This window comes from Melospiza melodia, chromosome 5 (assembly GCF_035770615.1).
Source record: "Melospiza melodia melodia isolate bMelMel2 chromosome 5, bMelMel2.pri, whole genome shotgun sequence".
In the NCBI taxonomy this organism is placed as follows: domain Eukaryota; kingdom Metazoa; phylum Chordata; class Aves; order Passeriformes; family Passerellidae; genus Melospiza; species Melospiza melodia.
Window position 1 is genome coordinate 30,957,641 of NC_086198.1, and position 21,174 is coordinate 30,978,814.

Genomic DNA, 21,174 nt, shown 5'->3' on the forward strand with positions numbered 1-21,174 from the left:
CACACCCGCTCTCTGAGGAGTGGCTTTACATAATCAAGTTTAACTGCATTGCCAAAATTTAATGTATTACTGAAAATGAGGCACAAATGTTGCCCAATCATAACCAAGATTAAAACTCTTAAAGTATTTTAAGTACTCGGAATTTATTTGAACAGGACAGGCTGCAGGGAACACAGCCAGATGAGAGATTTCAAATTAAATGGTCCAACTTCAATAGCTCTGAGCAACTTGAAGCTCCAAAGTAATTGCAAAAGAATTGCTGGATATTCATTTGTTCAGCAAAATGCTGTGGAAACTATTTGACCTAGCATGCAATCAATCCTATTCCCTGCAAGTAAATGAAGTGATTGTTCAAAACTATCAGACTTGTGTCTGTCAATCTAGATAAAGAGGTTTCTGCTTCCTCTCCTGTATGCTTTACTCCACTCCCAATTCTCAGATTCCCCTTCCAATTAGACGTTAATGCTCCTATAATTCATCCTGCTTAACTGTTCCCACAATTATTCCCTAACCAGATCTATGCAAAAGAACCAACCTTCCAATGCAATAGAGGTACAAATCAGTTTGTTACTGTCCCCTTACCAGATCATGCCTTCAAAGAGATTTTGGATGACAAGATGAGATTGAGTTACAGTGATCAGCAAAGTGACATGAGTCCATGCGAACTGTTAACAATGCAACAACACAACAGTTAGTGAGAACACCGACCCGTAGACCTCCATAAATCCTGGCACATCAGCTACAGGAGCTACTGAGGAGCTCCGTGGGAAGACCAGTTCTAGTGATAATGCAAGAGATGAGTGCATACAGTATATCACAAGTGAGCTGGCTTTCTTAGGCAAGTTCTAAAACTTCAGCAGGTCTCTTCATCACTTACCTCCACCCAGAATTTTTCAACATGCTGTTTTAACACCTGATTTAATAAGACATACACCTCCAGCATGAAAGCAGCAAAGAAGTTTAAGCAATGTGATATTCTGTATATACATATAACAAGCATGTTAGAACTGTAACAATAAAATGGCAATGAACTACTCATGAAAGAGTACTGTTACACAGATGTGGATGTCTCATAACTTATGAAACATGAAAATTCTCAGGATTAGCAAAAATGAAGTGTTTGTTCTTAAGGGCATGGTCATTTAAACAATCATTTAGTTCAGTACTACTGTATGCACTTGGTGTTTAATCTGTAGAGCCCGTGTACAATAAAGTGGTTTCCAAACAGGTTACCAGTAAAGATTCTGCAACAGATTTTATTTTCCAAATGCTTTTAAATCAAGAACTGGCAGTTTTCTCATGATACACCAAACTTAGGCACTCTAAATGTCTGGGCTGTTTACACTCAAAATGTCCTACTTCTTTAATTCTCTTATCATATGTTTACCTACGGCAGCCAGGCTCTGCTTCCAGATAAGACAACTCAAGAGGCCTTAAAGGGCGGAGTGGGGAGGCTACAAGAAATGACAAAAGGTTTCTGAAAGGATTACCAGCTGGTTAGTTAACACTGCTCTGCAGCAGAGTTTTTAGCATTTGTACAGTGACATTGGAACACCACCTAAACCCAAATGCCTGCTCTACTAGAATCATGGAGCAGTTTGGATCACATAGGTCCAACCCCCTCACTACAGGCAGGGACACCTTCCACAAGACCAGGTTGCTCAAGGCCCTATCCAACCTGGCTTTGGACACTTCCAGGGATGGGATAGATTCTCCTTTTCTTCCTAAACACTGTGTTGCCACACAGTAGATATATGGCTTCACTTTGTTTTGTTGCAATTCCTGGGTAGGCACATTTTAATGTTTTCTGGGTAGACACCAAGTCACATGACTGACATTACACATTTTCACCTTCTTTCCAGCAGATGAAAAAGGAAAAAATAATGGCCAGTGAATATATTTAGGTTGTGCCAATCTGAAAATGAGGAGGTTTTTTGGTTGGTTTTTTGGGGTTTTTTTGCAGATTAGAAGAGAAAGACTAGAAAAGCTGCATCTCACTGTCAGGTAAACTCTCTTACAAACAGGATCTATTATTTTGAGTAAAAGATCTTTTTACATGTTATTATAAGGCTCAGTTAAGCCCTGGTCTAGAAGTGGGAATCCTCAGTGGTAAAGTCTAGAAGTGGGAATCCTCAGTGGTAAAGTGCTACCTAAAGCAGTGCAGAAACAGAAGGGTTAACTGCATTACCAGAGCTTTAGGAAATCTTTAAATTGTGCAATGCCCCGATTGCTCAAGTTCTTTCAAGACAGGAGCTGTACTGCACTGTTGTTTCACTGTGATTTCTAATCATTCCTACATAGAAGTGGGAGTTGGGGTGTTGTCAGTGGGGTGTTTTGTGTGTTTGCTTTGGTTTTAACCTGTAATGTTACAGAATTAGTTTTCAGCATATAAGATACATATAAGAAAAAGGTTCATGCTGTTGCTTGGCTACTATGCTGATTATTAGGTGGACAAATATGAGAGATGAGAATGCTGGTTTCTTTTAATTCATCAGTGATCTATTGAGACACTGCAGAGCAAAAGACCAGAACAGCTGTGAAATGTCATGGAATAAATATTTCACACAGGGGTTAAGATCAAGACCCTTCATGGTACTTCAGTGGGGCCTCTAAAAAGCAAACTTGAATCCCAATAATCACTTTCCACACAATGCTGAACTGTTTGGCTTCAGACCTGGCAGGGAGATGCACCTCCCTTCTCCAGGAAGCTCTTTCATATCAGCCTATCACGAAGGGAAACATATCATGTTTGACTTGCACAAGGCCTCACCAAGGACAGCTTGTACTGATTGAGAGGCCACATCCTGGGATATAATAATAATCATCATCATTTGGAAGGTGAACAGATACAGTCCAGCATGACTTGATTTCATGTAACTCTCAATTTAAGCACATTTTCCATGCCACTCTTCTGAACTATTTTATGAGCATACGGACATGACTGTTTCCAGTGGCATTTGGAATGTGAATGAGCACAGCAAAGTGGGTAATACACACCATGTAAAACTGCAGACGATAATGTTTCTTCACTAAACTCAAAACAAACATGCAGAATCCTGTAAAACAAAGCAAGTGCAGTTTGTACATCTTATATTTAATGACACTGAACTGTGATATACCAGTAATCCTCTTCCTTTGAAGTAGTTTTTAATCCCTCTGCTGCTAGAAGTGTTGGCTTATATTCAGTCAAAAGTACATATAGAGTTGTTCTCATACAAGACTATGATTTAGTTGACACAGATTTAGCTAACATCAGTAAAGAACATTCATAGTAAACCATCAGTAAAGAACAACCCTCTAGGCACATACCAGGTTCCTATTGTGGACATCAATTTTTAGCAAAGGAGATCATCACTTTTAAAAACCACTCAAAAGCCAGGTCAACAAACTAGTTTCGAATACTTAACAAAAGTAAACGAAAGGAAAAGACCAGCTTGCCCCTTTCCCCCAAACAGGCATATGACTGCAGGCGATGCAGGTGTGAAGCACAGGTGTTGGAGAATTCAGCTGACCAAAGAGAATTTTCTGGGTGGCTAATTGAGCGCTCCTCCCCTCCTATGGTAACCTCCTGCACCAACAGGGACCACTGGCCCTCAAAAGACCCTGAATCCCGGGGACTGCCCCAAGTGACCCCACGATCCCAACACCACGGGGTTCTGCGATGCCCTGCCTCCTCCCTTTGCTCATGCTTGGCTTGTCTCATGTCTCCCCTCACCAGCTCACAAGGCATTATTTAAGTTAGTTTCCCCAAGCCAAGGCCAGCTGAAAAGGGTCAAGTCCTGCAAAGCTGGTTTCAAGTTTGTGATCTAAGCACTGAGCAGAATTTTTATTTGATTTAAGAAAAAAAAAAAAAACACAATAGAAAAACTGATAGATCATCACAAAGATCAGATTTCTCAGTACACATTGGAAAAACTTGTAGCATAACAAGCCCCTGTCCCTTAAATCAATCTGAGTCTTCAGCTGATTTAATTTTATGCTAAACTGCATTGCTGAAAAAATGTATTTACGTGTTCACAAAGCAATACCCAAAAAAATACCAACTTCTGTCTCTTCTTCCTAGAAAAAAGGCTTTTTAAAAGTTTTTTTGGACAGGGAGGAAATTTTTCCATGAGGAAAGTATCTGAATATGTTGCAGACAAAATTAAGACTCTGGCATTTTGACTAATCAGTTTAAAAATATATTAGTAAATCCTATTACTGGAGACCTAGGAGAACACTCGCACAGTAAAGAATCAACCCAGGACAGCAATTACACACAGAAGTCATCTCTACAGCCTGCCAAAATAGCATCAGGTCTTCTGCAATCAAAATTAATGCTTGCCAACCTATTCTGAGCACTATTATCTCAACTGTCTCAAGATCATCCCCTTGTTTAGGTTTTCTTCTTTTCAGTGAATGCAAAATTTGTACTCATATTTTCACAGGAAAAAATATAACTGCAAACACCTCATTTCCTCAAGCATTAAGAGGAAAAAGAAACTGGAAGTGGATAATGATGGGGAATAATTAATATTTTTAATTAATATGGGGAATAATTAATATTTTAAAATTAAATGAGCAAAAGCAGCACAAAGTTCTTTCATTTTTGTGATTTCCTGCACTTACCTGTTAAATAGAGGGCAAAAGATATAAATCTGTGGTAACGAATGAGGAATTGCAGCTGCTCTCTTCTTTGCACAAATGTAGCAAAGTAATCAGCTACAGTCTCTCCATAGAAGAAGTAGTTCACACAGAGCAAAAAGTACCTGCAATATGCAACATCTAACAGTTATTTTAATAAGATAATCTATATTAAATTCAATTCTTAAAAACAAAACAAACAAACAAGTTAAAAAAATAATAAAATGCCAACTGATTTGTCCAAGTTCACAGGGGGAACACAACTACAAAACTCTGTATTAGAGACAGATGTCAAGTTTTATGTCTGCACATGACCCACAAAGCTGTCATTCCACCACAACAAGTGAAGAAGAAGATGATTTAAGTATCACATCCTGGCTCATTGATGTTCTGGCTTGCTACTCACCAGCTGAGGGATCTAAACCACGGTAAATCATACGAGTGGTAGACTCTGTAACCGATAGTAATGATTTCATGATAACACTTCACTTGAATGCTTAAGACCTAAAATAAGAGAAATAAAAACTTTGTAAATATGTCGCAGTTGTTTCTTACAGGCAGTAAGGAGCACTTCAGCCTGCATTAAGGAAGACATTATTCTGAAGTCAAATTCCAGTCAGAAAACAGCTTCAAATCAAATCCAAGGAAAAACTAAGCTCCATTTAAAGCTTTAAAAAAATCTCCAAACCACTGTACATGAAGGAAAAAAAACCCTCACATTGGGCTAGCTTCAAGAATATACTTGTGAAACAAGAGAAGGCTCCTGACCTTTCTGCATTAAAGCAGTTTGATAGCAGCAGGTCAGAAGTGTTTCCTGTAAAGAAAACTCTCCTATTTCTTTTGGCTAAGTTTTATCTTTACATTTAATTCTAGAAATATTTTCTCTGCCCAATGGAAAAAACTAGCTGTGCAACACAGGACACCTTGGTCTTTCACTTGCAAGCATCTCATTAAGGGTAATTAGCCTTTATGATTAGAGGCAAAGCTCATCTAACCCAGGTCTGAATGCCACACCCTCCCAGGCCTTCATTTGTTTTGCTGACCTCACTGCTTGCCTGCATTGCCGGGCAGTGTGTCCTGTCATGCCTTTGGGCCTCAAAGGACTCTGCCACGCCTGACCAATCCTCAGACTCCGAGTGGATCACCAGACATAAGGAATTGCCAAACTCAGTGCCCGGGTGATGCCGCAGGTGCCGGCACGCAGGGCTCCGAGCAGGCCTCACCGCCGGCGCTCCTCAGCGCGTTCCACCTTGCTCAATGCCTGAGCGCGGACTCAAAGCTTGCACCGCCCCAGCGAGTCCATGGTGAAGCTCCCCTGTCTTGTGCTCTTTCTTCTGCCTGGCCAACCTTACAAAACTGAAATGCTACAGGCAAGAGCAACATTACAGGATTGCACTTTACGGTGGAACAGGGCACCAGGGTCCGAGCTACGGGAGCCTGTTACCCAAGGAGGCAGCAAATGCAGAGCATACATTCCAGCTCTGTAGAGCAGGCTCAGGTCTTGTCCTCCAAACCTCACTGGATTAATCCTCCTACAAGTCTCCGGGCATTTTCAGTCCCAGTATTGAGATTTGTTATTTAAATAACAGTTGTCATGTTAAAACCAACTGTTATTTAAATACAAGCTATTTTATTCCAGTCAAATTAAATAATTCATGAACAACACTGGGTTTTCCTTCCATTGTCCTTTTTATGTAGTCTCAAATATCAACTAAATTACCAGCTCATTATAATAGAAGACAGACTTTTTGCTTTATGGCACAAAAGAAGAGGTCTATTACAATTCTCTACTAACTGTGATTACTTTTTGGTTCATGTCTTAACTGCTTGCCCATGATTGCAATCTCACAGTATACCATGAATACACAAAATCACCCTGCAAATTAATTAGTTCCCTTTTGTTCATAATTATAATTCTCAAATGTAACTGACTATTAAAGGATAGATTGTGGGGAGAAAAAAATCTTTTTACAGCAACCTGCACTTTAAAAGGGCCTTTTTTGTTGCTTCTTCACACACTAAAAAGAAAATCCTCCATGAATGAGACAATGAATTAGTAGTTTGTTATGTCATTCATCTGAAAACAGGAAATATTAACCAGACTAATTCAGGTGTAGAAACTGTAACGCAGACCATAATGCTGATGAAGCAGCATTCCAGTCCCTCAAGACACTGGATTTTATGACCTTTGGAAGAAGGGGCAGGTGACTCAGAATGGCTACAAGGATGTTGTGAGGTTATGCAGGAAGAAAAATAGAAGGGCCAAAGCCCAATGAGAACTTAATCTGCCTACTGCCATAAAAGACAATAAAAACTACCTCTAGACATCAGAAGCAAAAGTAGGGCTAAGGAGAAGCTCCATCCTTTGTTGGCTGCAGGAGGAAACACAGTGACAAAGAGCAAGGGACAAGCTGAGGTTCTTGGCCTCTTCAGTGGTAAGACCAGCTATTGAGCTGGTTACCCCGTCCCCTGAGCTGGGAGACAGGGCTTGGTCTCTTCTCCTAGGTAACAAGTGAAAGAAAATGGCCTCAGTTTAGATGGGAGCGGAGGTTTAGATTGGATATCAACAAAAATTTCTTCACCCAAAGGGCTGTCAAGCCTGGCAAGATGCTGCCCAGGGCAGTGGTTGAGTCGCCATCCCTGCAGATATTTAAAGGATGTGTAGATGGGGGACTTGGAGACACGTTTTGGTGGTGGACTTGGCAATGTTGGGTAAACAGTTCAACTCAATTATTTTAAAGGTATTTTCCAACCTTTAGGAATTGTATTTAGGAATACAATACTAAAATTGCCTCATAGGAGGCAAGAAAAAAGTTTAAAAATTTTGATACCTGAAGAAACTTAGAGTCAAAAATCTAAGCAGTAACCTAGAAAAATCAATTTCAGCATATTAAAAGCTAAATTCCTGTCTGTACCTTTCTAAGACTGGGAAAGATAGTTAAACCATCATTCCATAAAAATACCAGCAATTAAAATGGTGCACAGAAGCAGTAAATTCTGACCTGCTATATAGCATGTATGAAGATTATTATAACTTTTTTTTATTGTTATCCTCATCAGTATTTCACTTCATGACCTAAAAATGCACTTTGTCTGTACCTCAGAAAGGGATCTCGCTCCAACTTACAGATAAATGAAGCCTCATAGAGAAATATGGAATTAAACAAGCATGGCTTAGGAAAGCCTTTCATGCCAGTTGCAGACAGGAGGCCAGGGCTGCCTGCTTTCCTTAGCCTTAAAATTGCACCTGACTCTTAATTTTTTGGTTTTAGATTTTTTCTGTTGTTAGCTGATCTGGAGTTTTCCCTGAATTGGTTTTGGTCTGATTTTTATTTGTTTGCTTTTTCAAACAAACTTCAACATGCAACAGTAGGTGATACAAACTAGTTAATGAAATGGATGATAGTAGTTAAGCAAGACAACAGTAATTCAACTTCTTGGAGCTACTCTAATTCCTAAAGAAAAAAAAAATTACAGCATCCAAGAAGTCCCTAATCTGTAAGGTCCAGTTTTTAATCCCTCAAGTGTTTTTCAGAAGTATTTACATTTACAGAAATAAAAGACAATTGCTCTGAATTGTCCATGCAGTTTCCTTTCAGCTCAGGCACAATGGATGAAGAGATCAAATAACTCTTGCACAGAAGAATGCATTTAAATAAACTTACCAGAAGCATCAGCATAAATGATCCCAGATATATAATCAGAAAAAATCCAGAAATCATAGCTAGGGAGAGAATTCCACGAATCCACCAATTTTTCCACCTATTTAAAAATTAAAAAAAAAAGCAGCAAGCAGTTATAAATGAAAATGAATTCCACTTCCTCTGCTAACTAGAGATTAAACTGTATTAGAAACAGTGGGAAAAGCAGAAGTTTTTGTGTTAATCAATGCATAGCAAGAAACACAGGATCAAACAACTATCCTACTGAACAGGATGCACAGTAACAGAAATTAAAGCTGGACACCTTTCTTGTTCCTGCGTGCTGCCTCAACCCTGCCAAATGTCATTTGCAATGAATTGGTACAACCCCACATTGAAGCTGCTGTGAAAACACATCAGGACCCTCAAAAAGCATCACATCAGCTGCAAGACTGATGAGGGCCCAGCCATGCAAAGGCTGGCATATGAAAGAAAGGCTGCCAGTCAAAAAGCAAATGACTCTTTGAGGAGTAACAGACACAGAACAGAACCTCAGAACAAAACCTCCTTTCTACAACAAAGCAGCTCTTTTGCCAGGTAGAGGGTTATCTATTGGAAGCAGCCCTATGCTCTTGTGAGCACTGGAACCAGGACAGGAGAATATGTGGCAGTTTGGGTTGATGGGTCAAACTAGCTGTACTCTTTGACCTTGTAGATCTGGGCAGCTGCTAGTGGCTACCTAAGGAAAACAGAAGAAAAATTTATGTTACTACAGAGTCATAGAATCATTTGAGCCGGAAAAACATTTAAGATCATCGAGTCCAACTGTTAGCCTAGCACTGCCAAGTCCACCACTAAATCATGTCCCTGACTGCCACATCTACACATCTTTTAAATACCTCCAGGGATGGTGATTGCACCAGATCCCCAGGCAGCTTGTTCCAATGCTTGACCTTTTTCCTAAATTAAACCTCTCCTAACTCCAAACCTCTTTCCTAAATTAAATTTTTGTAACATCCAACCTAAATGTCCTTTGGCACAATTTGAGGCTGTTTCCTCTAAAAGTCCGCTGAAGCAACTACTCACAAGCTACTGCTAAACACAAAGCCCCCTACTATAGCCTGAAGACATTCTTCCTAAGGTTTTGCTTTTCATCAGTCTTGTGTTTCACTGCTTCACCAGGAGATACACCTGGTTCAGTGTTAGTTTTGAATCAGACTCCAGTTCCAATGTAAACTTGAATAATTTGATTTTCTAGAATGTGACTCATTGACAGGTTAATGGCGCTACAGCTACTAATTGGATTTGCCTTAAGTATCAGAATAGAGGCAGAAGAGGCTTTATCACAACATGTTTTATGATGCTCTACGATGTGGGATACACAGTAGCCGCTTGGCCCTGGTGGCATATCCATAGTGAGCAAGCCTCCTCCAGAAGAATTCAGCTTCCTTTATGAGTAATGTTAAAATACCAACATGTTACCTTGGGGGTGTTGGCAAGCACAGCACTGGAAAGACAACTTCGGTAAGACAAGAAGCCCCAGAATTTAGGAAGCCACCTGGCAAGTTTCTTGTATCCTAACTCTCTGCTAGAAAGTTATAGACACCATTATTTTCAAAGGTCAAATACAAGGAGCATCCACATTTCTGAAAGTTACAGCGCAATCCACCCACATTGCACATGATGAACAATGACTCTGCTGGGATTGCTGGCTACTGAACTGGCAGGTAATTTCAACTTCAGCATTCATAAAGCACCAAGAATTTGATTTTTCAGTCAAAGCACCCTTTCTACACTTTGGTGCAAACACACAAAGAATTTCAAGCCATGAAACAGGAAAGATGTCAGCTGCACCTCTTAGTTGCAGGCTTTGAGGTATCGCCATGCCCTTTGGAACAAGTCTGATTTGGAGACCTAAGACTTCCACATTTAACACAATGACAGAACTCTGAAACAGACAGTCCTTGCAGTGTGATGGTAACAGAGAATATCACATTCTGCTCACAGCTGCTGCAGTTTAGAAACAGGCTTTTTAAAACCTGAAGCATTACATCTGCTTATAGCTCATGGACAAAACAGAAATGGACAACAGATTAGAAAAAGAGCAAGGCAAAAAATTCATTTCACAGTGCTATTGGAGATATCTGCTGGAGACCAGTTTTATTACAAGGTTTTGGAAGGTTTTAATTATAGTCTGGATTAGAGATCCTTCTCTGACTCTGCAAAACCGAAGTTGCTTCTGAAATATACACTGTATATTGCTTAATTTGTTATATTGAGCATAACATAAATATGACACCCATATTCATTTTAGTAGGTAGTTTTTTTATATCTATCACGTGAATGCTCTTTTGTTGCGTCGGTGAAAAAACCATAATGCAACTTGCTTGCCCCTAAAGCATTTGACTGATCGGGTGTTGTAAAGGGACTGCATAAAAATTATACAAGGAACTTTATCCAACAGCCTTCATGAATATGCACATCCACACGACTATCTGTCTATCTGTACATATACACATCCCCTCACATTTGATGGCCATCAAGATCCTGGGAAGATGGAGGTAGAAACTTAAGTTTGAAAAGAAACAGCAAGAAAAAAAAAAAGTATTGCTCTAAAAAGTATGGACATATCAGTTGTGATGTACAGTAAATTATTTAGAAGTGGAAATGTCACAAGAATCTAGCAAACCTTATGTTGAGAATTTGCACATCTTTTCATTCATAAACCATCCACCTCTCAATCTTGGAGGTAGGATATCAGTTTATTACAACCTCCAAAAATAATAATTCTGTAATTTAAATTCTTTAGGCCATGTTATTGCAACTGCTTAGACTCAGTAGATATTTATATAAATTGTGCTCATTTAGAAAAGCATGCAATGGGTAAACACAGGTGTATGCAAAAAATAGGTCTACTGAAGGGACTATCAAAGTATAAATAAATCAATAATATCCAGCAACAATTTATCCTTGAAATTTTCACATCTACCATATGAAACTTAAAACTCCAGTACAATTTTTAAGACTTAAAACTCCAACATAATCTGTAAGACTTTTAGCCACCAGCTGTTAAATTTGAGATATCTTTCTTTCACTTTACCTGGCAGATAAGCCTGACAAAGCCTTCTTGAGGATTTCTGGAGTGCTGTCTGTTGGTGGAGGAACATCAGGAATATCTGAATCACCTCTAAGGTCCAACTCATGAAGTCTTTCTTCCAAATCCACTTCCTATCACAAAAAGAAAAATAAAACTATCAGAAAACTCAATATAAAATTAAAGATTATCAGATATTTTGTCAGAAAACAGTATTCTGAGTAAAACATTAGGAACCAATAATATCTGCATTACCTTCTCAAAGACAACAATGGTGTGCTAGTGAAACTGTAGATGTAGGAGACAAATGTATGCCAGTAAATGTTTATAGGAAGGCCTGTACTTGGATGTTGTGACATTACCTGCTGTACTCAAGAAACTTCCCATTCTAGGCATTACTTTTTCATGGATATTTGTTTCCAGAAATACTTCAGCTGACAGAATACTGGAGTTCACCAGAAATACCCGAGCCTTTAACACATTCCCTCATCTACATCTCAAACTACCCTTCTATGGAACAAGGGGAAGGTTAAATGTCACATTAAGAAGAAACAATAGAAAATGTAATGTGTGAAAAAACAGTCCCTTTATACAAAGAAGAGGCTGCTGGCAGTTTTATACATGGTACATTGAAACCTCAGGCTTGAAAAGAACAATCCAAAACCAAACTGTGAAGTGACAGAGTGTTCCACAGACAGAGTATTACTCAAAATAATTTTGTGTATGACTAGAACACTGTAATTCTTTCTTCAGTGCTTGCTGAGGACTGCTAGAGAAGACATCATCTAGACAGACTGCGTGTCTAACCCAAATGCAAAACAGGTGCTACATATTTTGGTGTCAATGCACAAACTGTTACCAACTCTCAGAGCATAATGTCGGGACTAATTTTCCCTCAGTTAAAGCCAACACAAAGGGTGACTTCAGTCATTGTAAAGTTGCAAACACCACAGCTCCAGGGAGCTGGAAATCTGCACTCAGCCCTGGCACAGCAGTAACACAGAGAGCAATCTCTAGCTCAGTGTCTGGCTCTTTAGAGACCTGAACTTCCTCCTGACCTCCCTGACTCTCCTCACCTTCTTACAATCTCAAACAGCTTCCAGCCTGCCCTGGTGCCTCAAGTTCATCAGCTCTTAGCCATTCTGGGGACTGTTAAGTAACTGTGCTTTAAAACTTTCTTTTCCACTGCTATATGCTATCTCTCCATCTCCCTCTCTTTCCAACTTCCTCATCTCAGTTCTCCATTCTCCTTATTTCCATTCTCCTCTATTTCCATTAATTAGAAACTTCTGCTTCTCTTTCCTACTCTTCCATAACAATATTACTTTTTTCCCTTGTTCTGAGTATTTTTGTCACTTTTTCTAAGCCATCAGAGGTACACCGTCTCTTTCATCCCCACTACAAGACAGCACAGAATTCAGGTGCTTACACCCCCAGCCACCCCACCCAAGCCCAGCGTGGTTACTCTGTTTATAATCCATGGCCTTTTCCCTGCGGCTGCACCTCGGTGTAAGCTCAGTCCCAGTGCCTGGCCCCTGCAAACAGCACGAGGCAGAAAATAAAGTTTCACAAAGCTGGTTGCCCAAAGGCAAGGGCCCAGCCCGCACCCCGGGGTTGGGCAGAGGCAGCGGCGGAGGGGCCGGGGGTCAGGAGCTGACCAGGGTGCTGCAGCAGGCTCCAACCTCAGACCCTCCCCGGGGACACTGATCAGAGGAAAATCACCACCCTTCCCATTAAGACTGTGCTTTTGACCTTTCAGAACCTGAGACAGTGTGCTTGCACTGCACACATGCACATGCCAAGTGGGTAGGTATGTCTTCTCTTTTTTAAAGTTAGGCCTGGGTTTTTCTCATTCACTTGGTGTACTACATACATGCCCTAGATGAAATCATCAATTTTACACCATTTACTTCTTTCAAAAAGGTGATCAGTGCTTCCCCAGACTGTGAAACCCCACAGCTGAATAATTAGGCAGACTGCCTAAAATTAATACAAGTAACAAGAGCAAATAAGCTCTGGTCCAGACTTCAGAAAGTCTGTAGAACACCTGAAAAAGCACATAAATAAATAAAACATTACCACACTCACAACCCTGCTATTCAGAGATGTTTCTCACAGTTTTGCACCATAGCCTAGGAAACCACCTATAGATGCAACTGAGGGGATCCCAGCTCTCTCCAAAAGCCATATTTCAACTCCTGTGACCTGCTCTGGAGTGCAGCAAGCTGTCTGTGCAGTGCTACAAGACACCACTCACTGCGCAGATGACGGGCAGTAATCCTGGCCCTAAGACCATGACTTAGCGTCTTTAATATTAATCCCTGCTTGCAGATGGCAGAGATGTTCTCTCTTCTAAGCACTCAGAACTAAGAATATCCCAAAACTTTGTTATTCCACTTTGGTGTTGCAGAAAACAACTGTGTTTAAACAAACAAACAAACAAACAAAAACATACTTAGTTTTGTCCTTCTGATCTTTAAACACACAATTATCACTTATAAGCACCTCATTATCAGCAATAATTTGCTACTTCTAACATCTGAATTCACAAGTGCACAGCTTTTTTCAGCGTATCAAACCAGCTGGAAGAAGGGGCCTGTGTTTATCTGATGTGACGTTCAGCAGCTCATGAGAGTTTGGCTGGTGCAACCCAAAGTTGCTTAGAACTTGGTGCAGTTTTTTTGCCTTATGTTACTAAAGTCACCGGGGGGGGGGGGGGGGGTGGAATCAACACCTCAACTATCTTTGACTTCCCCGTGCAACATACCTCAAAAATTACTATGAATGCTTTATTTTCCAGTTAACAGCTATCACAGCCACAACAATTTCCTGAATGAGGCATTTAATTTGTAAACTCAGGAGCCAAAGAGGACATAGCTCACTAAAATCTAGTTAATTGTCTTCTGCATCCTTAAGTGCTTAGAACCCCACCACTGGGGGACAAGACTTCCTTGATAATAGTTTTCTAAACTATTTTATGTGATTGATTACAAACATTCCAGTTTATAGCCACAAAAACGACAATCATTATGGAAGGAAACACTAAGTTAATAACTATAAAAGCACTCCAAAAAAAAAAAAAACCAAAATCAAGAGCCTTACTACTGCAGCTTGACCTTGTAGAAGCAGTTCTGGAGTTCAGCACAAACCCAAGCAGCCCTTCAGATTTGAGATGTGGCCAAGCTCAGTACACAGTAACACCAAGGACCTGTGAAGGTCCGTGGGAAATGCTGTGGGTTTCACACTGTGAGCAGGTATTCAGGAGGTTTACAAAGGTTAATTGAGACCAGCACAGGTTGTACTGTCCTAAGTGCCTAGGAAACCTTTCAACCCTACTCCAAATTAAGTGCTTTATCCAAGGCGTTTGGATTTTTTTCTAGAGTTTTCAAACTGCTGGTCACAGGACTGTTTATTTATATACAGAGAGTGTGCCACTCCTGCCTGCTTGATTCACACACAAAGTGTCTCTAAGGAGTAGATGGTTTAAGTTTAGTATTCTCAAAAGACAAGACTTTCATCTTAGTGCTAAATCTTCTCTACAAGAACACAAATACTTGGCCATACAAAGGGGGAAACCCAGCCAGTCAAGAGCTTGAGCCTCCATACCAGGAATTCAGAACATGTGACATCTTGCCATAAATTAGGCGTCCATGTGGATTTCTGCTTGCCCACTATTTTGCAACAGCTCATGAAATACAGCTGTGTGTCATGGAGAGAAATCCATCTTTCATCATCTAAAAGGCCACACATTTGAAGTGCTGTTTTGTACCACATGCCCTCCACTGCAATTAATACATGCCAAGCAAACCACGCACCAGAATTATTCTGGTTACAAAGGCACTTGCAATGTTCCTCTTGTATGGCATTTTCCATATGGACACCATAAGGAACTCCTAGCTAGATAGCAAATATGTTCTTCTTTGAGGATATAACATCCCCATGAAGAGGAACTAAAAAAATGAAGCCACTGTCCAACAATTTATGAGCAAAAGTATTTAGTTATGGTCATTTTATAAGTCTAAGTACTACTTGAAGTATGTTTTCTTCTCCATCTTTGATCTTTCTGCAGTCTCTCTCAAAAGTTCCATAGTAAAGTCAATAGTTCAGTTAGAGCACATTGTAGAGTGTTTAATTAGTTGCACTTTGATACCTTCCTCTGAAGCCAAGATATCAAAGTACCAGAAGATCCTGAATAATGAAACCTGTTTTTCCAAACTATTAAAGCCTGGCATATGCAGAAACTCAGGCGAGAGCCTGCACATACTGAATCAGTAACTGGAAACTACAGACCCTTCACTCTCTGCATTAGCACTAATTCACCACCATTTCCAAGAAAACAGATGCTTGGAAATAGTCTGCCCTGATTATTATTACCATGCATGTAGCAGAAAGCATAGAGGTTAGACTTCTCTGTGAAAATTAAACTGATGCATTTTTGGGGTACTCCAAGAGACGTAATCCCAATGAAGTAACAAAGTGATCCATGGCAGACAGACAGATCCACAATAGTCTATACTGCAGTCAGGAACTTCGTTTATCTCCCAGCAGGTTTCTGAACTTTTGGACATTGAAGATACAAGTGACAAACTGAGCTTCACAGGTCTGAACAACTTATCTGGCAATTGATTCCTTGGAAGGGCTGTCCCATGGAACAGAAACAGCTTTTTCAATGCCACAAGAGAAACAGCATTCAGTGATTCCAAGCTTCTTGTAGTTATAAATGATTAACAGCCAGCAATGCAATACAATCACAATTCCCCCTCCCTGTCCTACTCTGACAACTCTGTACAGTACAAAGAAGAATAACTGTACGATTTCTTCCAGGATATGCTAATTTTTTGGAAGCATTTGAAAGCACTGTCCCTTGCTTTTTAGCAAAAAAAGCAAACAATTGAAATTTTAAAAGAATCATGAACACATGAAGATCAGCATCTGAATGCCAAGTCATTCCTCTTTCTCCCAATGCTCACAGAGTATTTATGAAGGCACTTTGACCAGACATTCTTAGGGAAAAGAGCAGCCAGGGCAAGGAGCAGGAAGTAAGAAAGCGACAACCAAAAAATCACTCCTGTATGCCACAGGACAGTACAACAAACTTGTGAATTGCAGGGCCCTACACAGCAAAGGCACGTTCACAGCAATTTTGCAAAATATCACCAGCTCAATAAGCTAATGAGCAAGTGGAGACCCTAAGACTTGCAGAGCTTGGGAACTTCAAGAAGCTTTCACAAAGGATATATCATATTCCTTCATACAAAACCAAGGAATTGAACTTTCCTTTGAAACTCCATCAATATAGAAATAGCTACCAGTTGTTTCAAATTAGTGACAAAAGGCATGCAAATGAGGAAGAAAATCCCCAACGGCTTCACTTAAATTCAGTAGGAAATGAGCATCTATGGACATAGTAAGTGTAACACGGAAAGTACCAGAGAGCATGCTGAAAATAGGGCTCAAAGTAGAATTCAGAAAAACCTTCAAATGTATTTAGTGTTTCTGGAGCTCTTCAATAAACACAGAGGGCTTCTCTACTTAGACAAAAGAAGATGCATGTTGCCTTTATGTATATGGAAGGCTTGGTTTGGGCCAACAAGATCAGAAGCAGAATGAAGCACATACAACCCAAAGAAACAAGTTTTCTCCTTCATTACAAGTGATGAAGGGGGTGATGTTTCTGAGTTGCATTCTAGAAAGCAACGCAAACCCACTGAATCATGGCTATCTTGAGTAGTTATCAGCCAAAGAACCAGTTTTGAGTCCAAATACAGGATCACCACACGAAAAAGGTCATCTCAAAATAGCCAGAGGACAATAAAAATATCCACTTGCTGTAAAGTCCAGGCAAGAGACAGAGCAGAGTGATAACCATCTAGGAAGCTGTATAATGTGACACCTGTGAATCCTGATGACCAGATGCTACTCATCAAATCACCTACAGCAGACATTATGTGTGTGCTCATATTCAAAAGAGAGTCCCAAACTGTGACCCACTGATTGAGAACTCAGTACAAAATACTGGTTTATCTCTGCAGTTACCAATGGCACTAAAGCCAACTTAATATGTAAAATCAATCCTTATTGTCACTTGTGAGCCACGACAAGGGTCACCAGTGCTGGGCACATTGCAGATGGGTTCAACAACTCCAGTGGGAACACAGAGGGTCCCACAAATAACCCATGAGAAAGTCTCCTGTGCAGTGGAAAAGGCTTTCCCTATCTGTTGTTCATGTGAACACAAATGTATGCACATTGAAATCTATCTCCTGTAACCAGCATCCTGGCTGCACACACAGCACCAGCCTCCTGCTCAACACCATCTGAAATGGGGTGAAACACTAAGCTGTTGAGTGACTGGAGTAAAACCACAATAGGCCTGTTAGTAAGAACAGCATTTCCTCTCTGAAAATCACACAGGTAAACCAAGATTAGAGGCACCCTTTGGAGGTCTGGGTAGCAGAGGCTTTGAATGGCAAGAATTCTTTGAAGGCAACTCACTGCACACCTCAGAAATAAACTTACTCTGCAAAATAAAGCAAACCAGAGCATCTCCACAGGAAAACAGCTTTTGGAGCACACTGTGATGAGAAATCATGTTTAAATTTAATTCTCATCTACAGAGAAATAATGTGCACAGCTATAGTCTAAACACTATCTTATGTGATCACAGCTCTCAATGCAGCACAGCACTACAAATTTGCAAATTCATTGGCTTTGAATTAAAGCAACCAAAGCATGGAATAAAAAGTCTTGAGTTTCACTTTCCAGTTCCTTGCCACAATGCCTAAGGCAGACTACACACTCTGCAACATCATCGACACCCATGCAAGTTTAAGCACTTACTGATTCAAGTAAAAACACAGTATTGCTACCTCACTTTAGCCATCAGAAATCTTTTTTCTAAACTTAATTCCAGTTACCCAAATGAGACCTTCTCTTTCATTTTATTCAGACAATTAGCAAATGTAATGTGGTGATGTGCCTAGCTTTTGTAGAGATAAGCCTTAACTCCACAGCAAACAAAAGAACAGCACTGTGGCTGTTTTGCCACTGTAATGAACCTGATGCATAGACTTAGTATTTCAAAAACCTCTTGCCTTAGCAGAAATGTCATACTGTAAGTCCTTTCCAGGCCAGAGGTGAATGCCTATCACTTAACAGGCCATAAAGCAGAAAGAGTTGCTGAGGAAATGCTGACACAGCCTTTAAATGGAGCAGATCACTGTTCTGAGTTAGTTCCAGTGCTACTGGACTGGCCCAATCACACTGAAGCGTGCTCTTGGCCTGGGCCGGTGTCCCAGTTTTCTCCGGGATAGAGTTAATTTTCTTCCTAGTAGCTGCTACGGTGCTATGTTTTGGATTTAGCAGGGGAATAACGTTGATAACACACTGATGTCTTGGCTTCGCTGAGCACTGCTCAGCCCAAGTCAAGGACTTTTCTGTTTCGCGTGCTCTGCCAGTGAGGAAGCACACAAGGAGCCAGGAGGGGCCAGAACAGCTGATCCGACCTGGCCAAAGGCTCTCCTGGGGGGTACTGGTTGAGAAAGGACGATTGATTGCTGCTCCTTATTGTGCATGTGGCGAAGCAATTGTATTCTGCACCACTTGCACTTCCTTGGGTTTTATAAACCTTTTTGTCATCTCCCTTCTCATTAATGCCACTATTTCATTTCAATTATTAAACTGTTCTTATCTCAACCAACTGGTTTTACCTTTTCTGCCCGGCTCTCCTCCCCATCCCAGCGGGCGGGGGGAATGAGGGGTGCGAGGGAGCGGCCGGGGGGTGCCCAGCAGCGCTGGGGTCACACACCCCGCCATCCGCTCCCTAGGCGAGAGGTGAGACACGACAGGCAGCCACGGCGCTGGGCTTTCGCTGCGGGCCCGGAGAGAGCCGGGCCGCTCCCATTTCGGTCTCGCCACAGGGAACGGCAATGGGGTAAAACACGCGTGGGCACACACCCCCTAACCTGGCACCTGGCCCTCTCTCTCCTCCCGCCGCCCGAGAGCGCGGCCGCGTTACAGCACCGGGAGGGTCCCTGGTGCCGGGGCCGGGAGAGCGGAGCCCCACGGGCGGCGCGTCCGGGCCCTGGCGGAGGCAGAGCTGCCCCCCTGCCCCAAAAGCCGCCGCCGCCGCCCCCGCGCGCTCTCACCTTGTCGCTACCCGCCTCCTCCTCCTCCTCCTCTTCCTCCTCCGGCTCTGTGGCCGCCCTCCGCCGCCGCCGCGCCGACATCGCGCCGCGGGAGCGCAGCGCCCACCCGGCGGGAGCGGGCGCAGCCGGGGCCGCGATCGGGACGGGGAGGGCGCGGAGGCCGCGCCGCGGAGCCCGCCCGCCGCTTCTCCTTCCTCCGCCTCCCGTTCGGAGCCCGGCGCTGTGCCCACCAGCGGGGAGGCGGCGCTCCAGCCGCGGACGCCGCCGCAGCTCGGGGCCGCAGCCGGACCGGCGCCCCGGGAGCGGAGAAGCCCCGCGTCCCCGCGGCCGCGGCTGGGGCGGAGCGGGCGGGCGGCGTCGCTCGCTCAGGTGCGCCCGGCGCTCCGCCCCCGCCGCCGGCACCGCCCCCGGGGCGGGCAATGAGCGCCCGGCCCGCGGGGCTCCCGGCCCGCTGCGTGCGGTGGGCGCCGCAAAGAGCCTGACCCAGGCGGGGAGCTCCGGGCTGTTCTCTCCTGGATGCCGGGATGGCCGCGGGACGCTGCGCCTGCAGCCCGCCGGAAATCCCCCGGGAGCCCGGGACGGGCATCGCTAGGCAGCCCCGGTGGCAGCTTCGCATCGGCGCCCGTGCTGCAGCCCCGCGGGTTTCGGTAGAGTGCTTTGTTTCCTTCTGGGATACTCATGGCCACCTGCTCTGTGTCCCTTTATGAGGACAGGTGCTTGGCTCGTCCCTGCCCCACCATGCCATGTGCCCTGCCAAGTGTGGTGCCACCAGAGTGCACAGAAACGAAACGCACCTGACTAGGAGCTCACAGTGGAGAAAAGCGCTCTGCAAGGCCAGCTACAGTGCTGAATTCCCGCAGCACCCTGTATCGGTGCTTGTGCCACTCCACCGGTTTTGTATGGCCACTCTCAGCCTGGCCATGCCAACAGCTGGCTGCCAGGGAGCATTCCCACAAAGACATGCAGTCCAGATGTCACTTCCATGTCCACACACCAGTTCACTGTGCCTGCAAACACAGGGCCAGCACCTCCTGTGAAGCAGTGCTGAGCCACTCCTGCTGTCATTTATATTGTCCTTATGGTGACTGGCTTAACCAACCTTAATTGGTTTTGTTTCATTTTTTTTAACCTTTATTACATAAACAAGATTATTATTATGTCCCTCCAAAAGTATGCTTGGTATGTTTTTAAGGTAAACACCATGGTTCAGAGCTGATGCTGTGGGTGGACACGGATTATGACATTAGTAAAACAATTCCAGTCTTTCTGCCAGGAAGTGGGCACACCTCAGTATTTCAGACAAACAGCCATTTATGTGAAAGATTTTACCTGTGCACTGCAGTCTCAGGGGGTAGTATGTCTGCAGCATCCCCAAAAAAACTGCAGAAATTTACTAAGAGAAGGGCTGGTCCAGCACAAGGCAAAGCAGAGACCCACAGCTAGGCCAGATAGGCCACAGAGGCAGTTTCTGGCATCATGTCCCTTGGTGAGATAATGTGAAAGGTGAAAGCAGCAGCCCACTGCAGGTCAGTGATGCGGTCATACGGCCGGGCCAATCCAACATTTTACTCTTCCTAAGTATAATTTTGATGTATTTCTCAATAAGTGAAATGGGGTAAATTGAGTTGGAAAATTTCAGCTCTCCTTGCTCAGAATATGAGAGGGTGAG

At 42.6% G+C, this 21,174-nt stretch overlaps 1 protein-coding gene across 1 annotated transcript in view; it reads right to left on the bottom strand.

Annotated features, from left to right (window-relative positions):
- The window catches only part of CDS1 (CDP-diacylglycerol synthase 1), a 29,080-nt gene extending 9,485 nt beyond the window's left edge, over window positions 1-19,595 (bottom strand). Inside the window, exons 1-7 of the mRNA XM_063156774.1 lie at window positions 19,506-19,595; window positions 11,365-11,492; window positions 8,289-8,385; window positions 5,030-5,127; window positions 4,609-4,748; window positions 2,998-3,056; window positions 583-665 (exon numbers count right to left, since the gene is read on the bottom strand). Of these exons, the coding sequence (XP_063012844.1) occupies window positions 583-665; window positions 2,998-3,056; window positions 4,609-4,748; window positions 5,030-5,127; window positions 8,289-8,385; window positions 11,365-11,492; window positions 19,506-19,586 (686 nt within the window). The 5' untranslated portion in view covers window positions 19,587-19,595. The remainder of the gene's footprint in view (window positions 1-582; window positions 666-2,997; window positions 3,057-4,608; window positions 4,749-5,029; window positions 5,128-8,288; window positions 8,386-11,364; window positions 11,493-19,505) is intronic.
- Window positions 19,596-21,174: the final 1,579 nt, after the last annotated feature.